The sequence below is a fragment of the Histoplasma capsulatum genome (genome assembly GCF_000150115.1).
Source record: "Histoplasma capsulatum G186AR genomic scaffold supercont2.3, whole genome shotgun sequence".
In the NCBI taxonomy this organism is placed as follows: Eukaryota; Fungi; Ascomycota; class Eurotiomycetes; order Onygenales; family Ajellomycetaceae; genus Histoplasma; species Histoplasma capsulatum.
The window spans coordinates 2,410,732-2,424,077 of record NW_025544803.1 but is presented as its reverse complement, the minus strand read 5'-3'; the positions used below and the strand labels follow the sequence as shown (position 1 = coordinate 2,424,077).

The window sequence follows — 13,346 nt, the reverse complement described above, 5'->3', positions numbered from 1 at the left end:
ATATAAGAGAGTAAAAAGTTGAAATTTGTATCTATTTTGAGATGCCCTCTCGCCTATATTATCCGTTCGCTTGTCGATTAACTACAGTATGGTAAAATGTAAGAATGGCCAGTCGTCTGCGCCAAGTCTGAATCCACCCTATCACCTTGCTCTCGAAACGCGGATGTGGAGATTCATGTTAATTTTATTTCCAGAGCAGAGCCGGAACTGTCCACAAGATTGACTGATAGCTCTTAAGTTAACAAAAGTATCACTTAACTTAAGGCATTATATCGCATTCTATAGATTCTAGCTCATATAATTACTCAATGTAATGATTTATAAGATAATTGCGAACGGATTGGTGGTTAAAAAACAGAATTCCTTTGATAGGAGCGGCAGACCAAAGTTTTGGAGAGAGTTATCAACCTATCCCCATCTTTCCACTATCCCGGATCTCTCCCCCCAGGTTCGGATCGGCAACTCATTGATCTTCGGATACCCCCGAACGCCTCCGATCACAAGTTGCTCATGGGCCGATAATCCGTGTTCCTATAACCCTGGTACAACACACACTCAATATATACAAGGTACCTCGATCTCTCCGATCGCGGCCCAATCGCAGAGGAACACCTGTGACGAACAAGCTTTCTGCCTCGCGGGGAAATACGGGACGAGGCGAAACGATCCTGCATATCTGTCCCGCGGTTGAGGCGCAGAAGAACACACAACCAAGTCACAATGGTGGCGGGGGATTCTGTTCCTGCGCCGGTCATCATCTTTGCCCCTGCAAGAAGCCACCGCTGGGCGCCGCGCCTTGTTGGTTTGCTTTAATTTTAGGAACATTTCGGTTCCGTAGAACGCCTTGTTTCCAGAAGGTGTAAAGAACATTTTCTCTCTCTTGTTTCCCGCTGGTTTTTTAGTTTTTAGGTTTTTAAGTTAAGCTTTCATCAGCCCGCGAAATGCACCCGGGGAGAGGTAACTCACAGGAAGGAATACGTATATCTCAACGAGGAACGGGCCGTCTTGTTTGCCGAGGATTCCAACCCCATACTCTTTTTTTTTTTTTTTTTTTTTTTATAAATAAAAAACGTGGGGGAGAAGAGGACAGCTATCCAAGAACTCGCTACCAAGTTGGAACAAGAGACCCTCGCACGTGCTAACGTTGCTTTTCGGGCGTGGCCTAGGGCCATCATGGCTGTGCACTAACGCCCACATGGCATTCCCAGGATAAAACCATGTATGTATTGATTCAATGGAGATCACTAAGGTGCTTCTAGCACAGATTAGAAGTGTCTGTATGAAAAGTAGCAAGTGTTTTGTAACTTTTGTATATGTGTAATAAGCTCATATTCTGGGTGTATCATATGTTACATCTATATACACATAAAGTCGAAGTAAAAAGGGGAAACAAAAACAAAAAAAAAAAAGGATAAGAAATCACAGAATGCTAGAAAGTTGAATATATATACTTGTAAAAATCGTTCCCCGCTTTGCTTGCCGCGCATTCCAGAAACCAAAATAAGGGAGAGCAAAAAGACAAGAAAGATTGTGAAATAAACGCCCTACCATCCAGCAAAAAAAAAAAAAAAGTGGAGAAACACCAAACCCAGATAAAGGAGGAAAACGCGAACTAACTAGCATATCCAATAATTGAGGGATATCACCAAAGAGAATACTCCACTCGACTAATAACGCTGTATTAGAAGACATAAGAACCAATAGAAGACCAGAAAAAAAATAAACTTAACACATAACCCAACCCCTTTAGGCTTGGAAAGGGGGGAGCCAAGAGCAAAATACACACAAAGGGCAACGACGAAACAACAAACGGCACATCCAATTCCAAATCCAAAAAAAAAAAAGAGGAGGACATCGTAACTTGGGTAGATAGATAGACTGCATTGGATATTGTTATGCGTCACGTTCAAATCGTTCTCACGCAGGTTGTCGTAAATCCCAGGCGTCAATGATACCTCCAAAGTCAGACGTGTTGTCCAGCGCCCCGAGATTATGTGACATAATAATATTATCGAGTCCGTCGGTGGGTGCTGGGTGTGGCGGCAGCGGAGATTGCTGTACTTGCGTCGTCTGTGGCAGCGAGTCGCATTGTTTCGTCCTTAGTGCAGGCGGTGGAAGTTCATCGAGAGGACCGATGTTATCCTCCGAATAACTTATGACGCTTTGTCCAGATCTGGCATTGAAGTCACTGCTTGCAGAGGACGGCCATTCTTCCGGAGACCATCCCTGCAGACTCTGCTGCGGGGGCGGGGGTTGATTTGATGGGAACTGGAATGTAGGCGTGAGCTGGGCGAAGACGGCAGCATTGACATCACCACACTCTCCACCACCGTAGATTCCATTGAATATGTTGGAATGTCCGTTATCGATGCCTCCAAGGACTTGCTCCCAATCAGAGATACTAAAGCCGCCTCCGGGTGCGTTACCTGGAGTTGCTTTTAGTTCGACCTTCTGGTTACCCAACGGGAGGTAGTCCAAGTTCAGGTAGTCCGAAGAAATCTCACCTGTGGAACGGGGAGTTATCGCCGTCAACTCTGCGTTCGCTGATGATGACATGCTGAGGGAGCTGGAGGACCTGATGCTGCGTTCGCATAGGTCTGGACTCGAAGAGGGTGCCGAGGTGTCGCTGGACTGAGGCGTGTTCATGTTAAACGAGTGGCGAGATTCTAGTGATAGCGTTTTCCTGGGCGATTTGACTTTCGGCGAAGGCGCAGACATGTCTGAGTTGGAATGTGGTTGGTGCTCTGGCTTGACACGATTGGCGTCATCAACTGGAGAGACAATATTCAAGATGTTATGGAATTCAGAAGCAGCTTCAGGAGATTCGCATTCGAGGAGAGATAGGGCCGAGGAGAGAAGTTTTTGACCTTCCTTAACGAGCTTGCAGTCACGGCCCAGGTCCACGTTCTGCCACAGCACACCCAGGCTCGAGGCAAATAACAGCTCCCTTTTGTTAATACTAAGCGCAAGGCTCATTCTTCTTTCTTCTAACAGTTGAAGGATTTGAATGATATGTTTCCCAGAGTCTACTAGGGCCAGTATGGAAGGGGAGGCAGTGTTCTGCGGAGCAAAGCAAACCGCAGGTCGTCGAATGAGTGACCGAATGAAGTAGTACATTATAGACTGATCAAGATGGTCAGTAAAATAGAATGCACAACAGGCAAAAGGGTCTAATATAGATGTCAAGCTTACCAGAAGAGGTGATCGACTTCCCGTGACATTGGTGCTTGGTTTATCTTGCGTAAACTCAAGCTGAAGATGTTGTGGGAGGCTCTTCTGCCACTCATCAAGTTCTTCTCCGAGAGAATGAACAGTGGACAAAGAAACATTATAGCCAGCCGGCGAAGGGTACAGCTGGGCAAGCACCTTACTTAAGATACGTGCTGCCGAGAACAATGCCAAGGAACTTGAAACACGAGTTGGTTCGCCAGGTAGTGTGGGGACGAATCCTCCTTCTGTAATATTCTCGTCATCAATATCGACTGGGAACTCAGCACACACATCTGATTCAGCCAACAAAACAGGCAGTCCTGTCATAGCAGCGGCAAAACTAGATGTAGAATATGAGTATCAAGGTATGCACAGCCAGGAGAGTATGCATATTTTTAGGAATCATCCTGAGATGAGAACATACCGGTCAAGAACATATTGACACCAGAACACCTTCTTTCGCATTTCGCTGGTTAGCGGACTGAATGAAAACCTCCTCTGGCTTTGATGCAGACCGAGTTGATGGCACATCCCAACAGCAATGCCGCGGTAACGCAGCAGGCTCTTGTAATCAGCCTTGATGGTGTAGTAAATCTGTCCCAGAATGTAACATTGGAGGGCTGGTAGAGAAATGTCATCGGCCAGAGCATCAAGCTTAGTCACCCAATTTTGCTCGAAGAGCGCGGGATCCTGCGGGATACGGGCCTTTTGGATAGAGGAGTTAGCAGTTTACTCGCAGATACAACAGCGGGAATAGGTCAACTGCGTACGGTAGATGATATGGCAGAAATGCCAAAGATCAAATTCAACTGTGCCAGATAGTATGGGTCATCTTCAAATGCCGCAGGGTTGTTGGTATACTGGCCGTAGATTTTCAACAGGGTAGGTCGATGGATGACAGGATATAGCGGTGCCCATTCTTGGAAGAAAATATTGATAAGTTGGTCTGATACAAGTCGTGGGGGACTCTTCGGGGGTACATCTTGATGTGCCCATATTGGGAGAGATGGAGGACCAAGCAATTGTTCCGCTGAGATGCCTGCGGCTGACTTGCCGCTCCGTTCCAGCTTGTTGGCAAATGCATCTACAGAACGATACACACGGTCAGCATACTCGTAATATCAACATAATAAGAGGAAAATGGGGCCATGTCTGCGCAAAATGGAGAGCCATTACCAATGAATGCCCTTGTACTCGATGGGCCAGTAAAGGGTGCATCTGTGGTTGGTTTTCTCAACAATGAACACGAATGTTGAACATGGATCATGTCTTCTCGTTTCTCTGGGGAAGCATCATCGGATGGCGACGAGCCTGGCTCAGTCGAGCCATGCGGAGGAGTCTTGCGCGACGACGAAAATGATTGTAGCCGCGACAAGACATCGATCTTCTCGTCCTTCTCATCCAACAACCCCTTAAGCTCACGAACCTCCGCCTCTAACGAACGAACTCTATCCTCCAGTGACTCAGTGTAGCCTCGAGGAAAGGCTCGTCTGCTCAGTTTGTCGCTGGTCTTGCATTCGAAGCCGACATGCGCGCACTGCGAACAACACGGGCGGATGCCATCACAACGGATCTTCTTGCTCCTACACCTGTCACAAGCCTGGGCAACACGACTCTGCGAGCTGTTGCCCACCTTGATCACCTTCATGGGTAGTATGCCTGGCATGGCTGTAGGTTTCTTTTAAGGTTGATCGTATAATAAAACAATTGCACCCTCTATCCTTCAACTGGGGGAATTGCCAGTATGGGTCAAACTAGCCTTTGGTCTTGCTTATGATAATCTTTTCTGCTTTATTATTCCCTTCTGTATTACATCTATCCCTCTTTCTAGTCTTCTTCTTCTTCTTCTTCTTCTTTTCTTCTTCGTCCTCTTCCGTTTCTTCCTCCTTTTCTTCTTCCTCTTCCTCTTCCTCTTGCTCTTCCTCTATTGATTGTGTTGACCTTGCTCGTCGGAATCGCGGCTCCCTCCACGTCAACACGATGAGAGCTGGCACGAAGACTAAAGCGAATTGATAGCTGCCGGCTGCCACCACTCCTTTGAGCAGGTGGCTTGGGGCGGCACAGGCACAGAATGCTTCGAGTAAAACAGGACAGGGTGGCGTCAGACAGCAGGGTAGGAAGCAGCTGAGGGCTGAACTGAAGTCGGGAGTGGAGAGACGGGCGTGTGGAGAATTAGAAAGGGGGACGAGGAGACATAAGTACGAAGAGGAACAAAAGGACTGTTGTCTGGATTCCAGCACAGTCCAGTCTCAACGGATCCGCGGCAGAGATCGACCTTGGTACTTTCTGCCAGAGCGGGTGGGAAACCAGTGGAGGCGGCTTCGGGTGCGCAAGCGATGCAGCGGTGGGGGTGAAAAGAGAGTGCTGGAGGTTTGAAGATCGGAACGGCGAGATTTCTTCCTGCAATCATAGGAAGACAGAAAGTTCAGCATCGGGGCCCCAGCGCCAGGAAACTCAAGCACGCAGAGAGATAGACCTGATGCGGCGGACAGAGATACGCCTCGCTGCGTCGGCTTGGGAACTTGGGGAACTTGGGGAGACCATGGCTGCCAAGGCCCGGACAAACGGAAATGCTTGGCGTATCAGTGTTGGCGCCGCCCAAGGTTCTAGCGCCGATTAGGCTTAGTGTAGCTGCCTCTTCCACAAGCGAAGCCCCGTGGCTTCCCCCGGGAGGATCCCCCCAACGCAGGCGAAGCCAACCCTAACTGGACGCTAACGAACAGCCCCCAGTGAGGCCCAGCTCTAGCGGCAAACCTGTCAAAGTCTGGAAATTTGCCCTAAGTTTAACCCTAAGTTTAGCGCAGGGTAAGCCCAAATTTAACCCTGGGTTTGAGGCCTATGATGTCCTCGCACGAAAATGGGATCCCGCAATCACCCTCTCTTCTCCACACATTTTCGAAAGCTGGGGAAATCCGTATTTACCCCGGACGAAAATCGATCAACGGCGGCGCCTTGCCACTAAACTGATATTGTTATTAATTTATTCATTATTAACTAATTTATTCACTAGTTATTCATTTCTATTTACACGCACAGCACTTGCTCATATGCTGCGCCATGGAGCCAGTGGGGCTCATGTTCCTCTGTTTGAAAAAGAAATGAGCTGTTGTCAATTTGGCGATGCGTGCCATGGAAAGCGCACATATGTGCGATATCGACCGCTCCTGGGGATTTGAGTTCTGGTTTTATAGGTTTGCTGGTATCGCCAATTGTTTGGTTTTATTTCATTATATTTTTCTAAGTTTTTATTTTATTCTTTGTCTATCTATGTGCGTGCGTGCGTGCGTGTGTGTGTATATCGATATCTACTCGTATAATTTATGTTTTGAATTCGCTTTGAAACTGGACCTGACCTGTCCTTGGTTTGGATGTGCGTCAATGCTTTCCCTTTTGACCCCACATATATTCTTCACAAGCTAATTTGTCACCGGAATCGATCCACCTAGCAGACAAGTTTTGTTCGCGGTGCACGCGAACCATGTTTCCACGATCGATACGGACAAGCTGTTCTCAATTGGAGGTTTTATTTTGTCCTCTCCTCTTGTTCTCTACTTTTTAAATACGGAGTACGGTCCCACATAATAGGATTCGATGCCAAATATCCGGAGTATTGATATTCCAGCCAATTGGAGTGGTGAAAGTCACATGATTCGGCGCCATGTAGATCCGAGTAGTGTCCCACATAGAGTTAGCCAATAATATCAAGCTTATATATCCATCAAAAAAAAGTTTTAGCTGCGAACTCGCAGAAAAAAAATAAAATAAGCACTCGGAATGTGGCCGTAAGGCGAAGGTGAGAAGGAGAGGCAGATGTGGGAGGACGTGTCATCTAACTTATCTCTAACTAACTAACTAATTAACTATCAGATCTAGCCGGCAATATCATCAAATCCATCCATCACCAATCTAAACCCAATCTGAGATGCGCAGTGTGGCGGGCGCATATATCCATCTTTGTTTGGCTTCAATATTGGATGGTACCGTTACAGCATGATATTTAGAATTTTGAAGCAGAACCATGGGCCGTGGGGTGGTGGATTCCCAAAATTACCTTTAATTTACCAGGCGAGAAAAAAGGCTTCAGATAACGATGAACTGATCGGAGATGGGTTTTCTTCAACATCTATTATTATTCAAGATATCAACCTCAAGTACTATAGAGAAGAAATGTACTCCGAAGGAAAGAAATAAGAAGGGACCATAAAACTTAGCCTTGGAAGACAGGGCCTGGTCCGCTGCCTAGCTCCTCAGCATCAAACCAGCAGGTGCATGTATGTACAGTACAATACATTTACAACTGTCAATAAAAGTACTCGACTTCAGTTTAAGCCACTCAACTTTTCAACAAAAGGTGAGAGAAAAATAAACAGAACAACATCCTGCTACGCGTATTGTTTTGTCCAGTGTGAAAAGCCTGAAAATGCGCTCCCCGCAGGTACCAAAGTTAACCATCATTAACACTCCTCTGGGCTACGCTTGGCACATGTAATCATCAACCCATCCACAAAATCGAATCAAAACACGATTTGGATAAAAACAACTGCAGGCGTTGTTTGTTAGTGCTTTTTGCTTTTTGTTTTTGTTTTTGTTTTTTTTTTTTTTTTCATCTCTCCTAGCAAACTTCCTTAATGAATTGCTTGTTTCATCGAGATCATGTACGTCACAGAGAGTGTAAACGCGCAGAATAGAGGGGAAAACGGGAAAGGATTGACTTCATCAGACTAGCAAAACGGAGAATAGGAAAGCTCTGGCAAACAGCAGGGATAATCCCGGACAAGCGCCATGAGCAATTGTATTGCTCGTCAATACGTAGTCCATTTTTTCCTCCTTATGCTGCTGGGCACAACTAGCTAAGTGATAGAAGGGATTCGGGCCACAAAACAACCCCTAGATTACTAAGAAGGTTCATAATACTACTTCCCGATAACGCAGTGGTAAAAGCAGGAACTTTCTCTTGGCTACTAGTTCCCGCGTCTCGTTAGGCTGCGCAGAATATGTGGACCCATGGTAAAATGGTAAAAATTCCTCAGGAGAAATCCTCGGCAATGTCCGCGCCAGGATTTTGTGTTATCAAATAAGACCTCACGGCTTCTGTATCCAATAGTTGTAATTTCTGTTATCAAAGGTGTCATTGTTAGCCTAGAGCACACAATAATGGGCACACTGTGCAAAGAAGATATTGACGGGGAAGAACAATGGCAGGGCGCGAAAACATTGGCTACCTTTGCTTCTATATCACGAAGCCCGGCTTCTAGGAGTTCTCCCTCCAATGTTCGAAGCTTAAGGGCTGTCTGCCATACGGACTGGCGAATCACCCTTCCGTCAACATATTCAAGCCATCGCTGCACATACTCGTCGTTCGAACGCAGTTGGGCCAGCTGACCTTGCATCCGGTCCTGCAAGATGACAACTGCCCGGAGCTGAAAGACTCCCCACATCCGGTCCGCTTTGAGCTGGTCAAGCAGCGATTCCGAAGAAGTAACGTTAGTTCCTTTCCACGAAACCTTGAGCTCTCGCTCTCCTTGGTTTGATTGAACTACACGGAATTCCAGGCCATCTTCTTCGTTAACGCAACACCACCAGACAAATGAGCTTTCCCAATCAGTCACGTCAGAGCCAGGCGCGATAAAGAGGCGAAAGCCTGGTGTCGTATTGCAGACTGCTATTTTTGCAGGCCGCAATGGGTCATCAGCGGGAATGTCAAGGTCAAGGAATAGCTGACGTGCATTCGTCGAGCTACTATCGAGAAATCCGTACGAGAATACCATCTCGGAAGCACCCTTTTCGTCACCATATCTATAGTTGCGCGGATTGAAAGTTAGTCAAATTGTCGACCTTCGTGTCCACAGTCACATTATCTAGCTTCAAGCATACGTGATAGTTATTTCGTCGCCCACCTCTAATCCTTGACCGCGGCGCAGTTGCAAAACAGCGTTTCCGTTTTCATCAGTCTCATACAAGGCGCTGGGCCGACCACCGGAGGCGTGATTTACCATATCAATACACGGGACCATGGAATGTCCCTTGCCTGGAAATTCAAGAGCTCGCGATCTATACATGGCATCGACTAACTTCCAATCCTCGAAGGTAAGCCGGCCAGTATCTTCGTTCCACCAATCACGGTCACAGAACGAGATATCCGTAGTGGCCTCACGTAACTGGTCAAACTCTTTCTCCAACGAAAGAATCTTCGAATCTAGAGCTAATTCCAGCGAAGTGCCACGTAGAAGTTCGCGCTCCTCAATGGTGTATAAGGTGGGCAGGGAATACGAGGCCGGGAGAAATTTTATGTATTCTGTCCAAGCATTGGATACCTTAATGTGCTCCTTTGACGATAAATCCGGATCCGAGTACAAAATGTGGACCAGGAGGAAAAGCAATATGGCACCTCGAGCTGTCTACACATATCAGAAATTGAAATATGCATCTACGGCCGAGGAAGCGGCATTGCCGTGCCAGTGAAAGAATACACACCATTGCATAATCCCTCATAGAATCCAGTACCTCCTTCAAATGCCTATCTGTTTTTGCGCATGTTTCCACTAACTCTAGTGAAAGTAAAAGGTCAGATGGAATAGTCATGAGGACTTGCGGCTCAATTTCGGCTTCGGGATCGAGCTCCCCGGCTGATTTCTTTGCTGTCGCAACTATCCCGCATCCTTTGTCAACCCCATCCTTGGCCGGTAGCTGTGTCACCTCGACGTCGTGGAATTCGACACAATTAAGTCTAGTCCATGCCGCGAGCGCACTGATAGGAAGATATTCTCGCTTCATTGGAGGGGAAGGAGTTTGGTGGACTAGTTACTGCGTAGTTTATTTGCCGATTGAGATAATGGATCCCGAGTTTATCTACGTGAAGTCAGGTGATCAAACCACGGAGGTGACGATGATTGGCTCACCCAACCTCATCCAACTTTTGGAACACTTGAGAGATGAATGACGGTAGCTGATGGGCCATATCCTATGCCGATTCTCCTCCCCCCCTTTTTTTAGAAGATGCGGACTAAGCTCATTCCGAACTTAAATTCCCCTCCTCATGGCGGAACAACAACAAGCTGTGGACTTTCTGGCAACTTCTCAACCAGGACAGCCATTTTCTACTGGTATTTTGCATAAAGCTCTGTCTGGGAAACGATACGCCGTCTTTCCGATTCGGCTTCACTGAAGCGAATTCTGCCATGAGAGCTGCACTTCAACCAAGGAATTGTGCGTAAACAAGAAGCGAATTTGATCCCTACCTTCAATGCTGTCACAATATCTTGAATTATAAATGGTGTATGCCCGATCCTACGTAACTAACTCATACATAGTTCACCACTTTCTCGTTCACACCACATCCTCGCTAGCCTGCTTATGTGATATGGCCCACTTCCAAAGCTACCAATCAAATTATCATACATTCATAACAGAAGAAGAAAGAAATGAGTGAAAATAGACTTATTTTAACTGCTTTAGCAGTCAAGGGTCAAGGATTAACTTAGAGAAGAGCTAAGCTGCTTTCTATATATCTAGACAATATTTGCATCTCTATATTGATATTTAGAACTAGTAGTCGACGCAACCGGTCATGATTGTCAGTAACCCAACAATTATAAAGAGTACAATATCACACGATCAGGCTAACGAGAATGTTGGTGTAAACGAGAAAGTAGTACGGAGTAGCTATTCTCCAGTTACTCGCGGCCCCCCACTTACAATCCTTTATTACGACTAGTGTCTTTTTGAAGGATAGTGGGGTGGGGTCCTCCAGTAGGTATGATATATCTTGTCCAATTTTGTTCTCGCAGAACAAATTCCACCGTTACGCCTTGAGAAAAATGAACATCTAGGAAAAGTCCCTTGACAAGTACCGCCGCTAGCACACCCTGTTACCAAGCTCACCTTAGCCAACGATGGATAGTCCATTGCCTGCTACAAGGCGCAGCGACATTGGAACCAAGCATCAATCTTGTTAGTCGCAGCGGCCATAAAGTGTAACGAACCCTTAATTAGAAAGTTTGTTCGTTGAGATAAAGAAGTCTGAGTTATCAGCTAATTGGATTTGGAAAATGGTTCACGATGTAATCTAAATGGCTGTTGTGGCAATAGCGTTTCAAAAATGGTATACAGAGGTCGCTTCAAAGGGTTTTGACTCACACTAAGAATTTTAGTTGCAAGCTTGCTAATGGCACAAAGTAATTAATTATATTGATCCTATGCTCTCCTCTAGAGGCTTCAGTCGGTCCCTGTGTCATTTAACTCAAGCTAGCCTAAATCTTGAGGTCCCTTGTAGGGCATGAAGATTTTTACAGAAGCTTAAATTCTTGCATAGTAGTGTTAGTCAAAACTTTTACAAGACCCATCTATAGACAGTCTAAATCTACTTTTATAGCATTTCAGGAGCCAGAACATTCGATGCGGGACATGTCCGTCTCTCAAATCTTCATACCCCATTCTCAGGAGCAGGAAGACTAAACTAGCCTTCTTGCAAGATTGCGATAGCGCCAGAGCAGGAAGATCCCCATGGAGTTCCTCCTCGTATACGCCTCTCGTTCCCCACAAGGCTGCATGCATACCATACCCTACAGGCTAAATTTAGCATTATGCAGCAGCACCAAAAGCGCCATGGCGGAATAGTGAAGCCAGCTAGTCAAGGCGCCCATACACCCAGAGCTCATCTCCTCAGAATCGCTGCAGACGATATCTGCAGCATCCTTGAGCCCCATCTGCCCAGCTAAGCTGCGAAGAATAGCCCACCAGCATGTCCACAGTGCAGCTTCCTATACTGGCTTCTAGGGTGGTGGCCCATGACGACGACCTAAAAAGCTTTTGCAGTTGAGTTGAGGATCTCAAGTCTAATTTCCGCGCCCTATGGTGGGCCCGCTAGCTCTCCATCGTATACGTGGCGACAACGAGGATGAATTGGGTCGGTGGATTCTCCTTTACGACCTTACAATCTTTGATGTCGGCGATACTCGGCCTGAAATTTGAGCTGGTGAAGGCGGTGAATACACGACCCTTCGAGGCATGCACGACGCAATGGCTAATCAGCTCAAGCTGAGGGACGTACTTGTTTCTGGTCAGTAACCGAAACCACAAGCGGACATGGAGCCTCTTGTATATCGACCAGTGGTGGGAGGATCGACCGCTGGATGAAAAGGATAAGAATTCGGGTTATTTCTCCTTACTCTATTCACCCCTGAGGATATTTCTCCAATTGAAAACCGCTCATATTTTGCTTTGGTCTTACTTTTACTACTCTCGAATCACCAAGCTAATTAGGATATTTCACTACCGGCCATCACGATGGCGTTCTTAGTATGGTTGGGGTTGGGGGTTCTGCTTGCTTTCGAGCGAGGAGATTCCGGTTCGGTAGCACCACTATTGAAGTTTCCATCTGCTATTTGCTGCAAGATACTATGGCAGTCCTGAGGAGCTCAAGTTCTGAAGCAGATAAAGCCCATAGAGAGCAAAGAAAGAGGATATTGAAACGAGAAGTGCAAGACCCACCCTGGAATATAGGATGGATGACAATTTACAACTAGGTCCTGTGTGCTCAGCATCTCCATCTTGTGAACTATCCAGGTGGGCCAGGACATTATGTTCTGTCTAGTTAAAGATTCTTTTATTTACTGGCTGTTCCTCGCTGATTGAATTATTATCACTCTCTTTCCTAGCATCAAAAGTCAGCCTGGCCTCCCTCAAGCTCCAAAGTATTTATATCCAAGCCACAAGCGTAGGCAACTTGAGACTTACTTACCATTATTACCCCTGTGATCCATTCAGTGACAATTTTGTGCTAGCCGCTACATGGATTGCGGATCGTTTTCAACCCTACCATCTAACTAACTGTAATAGACATGTCACTCTCACGGATGACTGATTGAGCCGAACCACTGAAGCGTCTAGTGGATATGATGCAGAATGGCTTGACCATCGTAACTCTGTCTCCTATGATATTTCTTATGCAAAAAGCAATCCAATGACATGTCCCAAGGTCAGACATAATTCAACCCAATACCAGAGAGAAACATTGTCATCTGGATGACAAAGAATGCCACTGATCTAACGCAGATGAAGATTGGAATTATTGGAACCATCTTCTGTTGTGATAAAAAGCCACCCGCTGTGTGTTGGAGGGGAGTTCCATGGTGTGC

At 46.3% G+C, this 13,346-nt stretch overlaps 4 protein-coding genes across 4 annotated transcripts; all 4 read right to left on the bottom strand.

Annotated features, from left to right (window-relative positions):
- Positions 1–555: 555 nt before the first annotated feature.
- On the bottom strand, positions 556–870 carry HCBG_02971 (uncharacterized protein; the record flags this gene model as incomplete). Its single annotated transcript, XM_045430020.1, has 1 exon — positions 556–870. The coding sequence occupies one exon, from the start codon at positions 868–870 to the stop codon at positions 556–558; it is 315 nt and encodes a 104-aa protein (XP_045289915.1).
- A 1,047-nt stretch (positions 871–1,917) lies between these two features.
- On the bottom strand, positions 1,918–4,876 carry HCBG_02970 (acetate regulatory DNA binding protein FacB; the record flags this gene model as incomplete). The annotated part of the gene is made up of 5 exons (XM_045430019.1): positions 1,918–3,123; positions 3,193–3,550; positions 3,635–3,915; positions 3,981–4,294; positions 4,387–4,876. The coding sequence occupies 5 exons, from the start codon at positions 4,874–4,876 to the stop codon at positions 1,918–1,920; spliced, it is 2,649 nt and encodes an 882-aa protein (XP_045289914.1).
- Positions 4,877–8,236: 3,360 nt separating this feature from the next.
- On the bottom strand, positions 8,237–10,024 carry HCBG_02969 (SET domain-containing protein; the record flags this gene model as incomplete). Its single annotated transcript, XM_045430018.1, has 4 exons — positions 8,237–8,323; positions 8,433–9,006; positions 9,085–9,608; positions 9,685–10,024. The coding sequence occupies 4 exons, from the start codon at positions 9,982–9,984 to the stop codon at positions 8,237–8,239; spliced, it is 1,485 nt and encodes a 494-aa protein (XP_045289913.1).
- A 1,430-nt stretch (positions 10,025–11,454) lies between these two features.
- HCBG_02968 (uncharacterized protein) lies at positions 11,455–12,788 on the bottom strand (the record flags this gene model as incomplete). The annotated part of the gene is made up of 5 exons (XM_045430017.1): positions 11,455–11,504; positions 11,574–11,771; positions 11,976–12,007; positions 12,092–12,246; positions 12,729–12,788. 5 exons carry the CDS (start codon positions 12,786–12,788, stop codon positions 11,455–11,457), a joined length of 495 nt encoding a protein of 164 aa, XP_045289912.1.
- Positions 12,789–13,346: the final 558 nt, after the last annotated feature.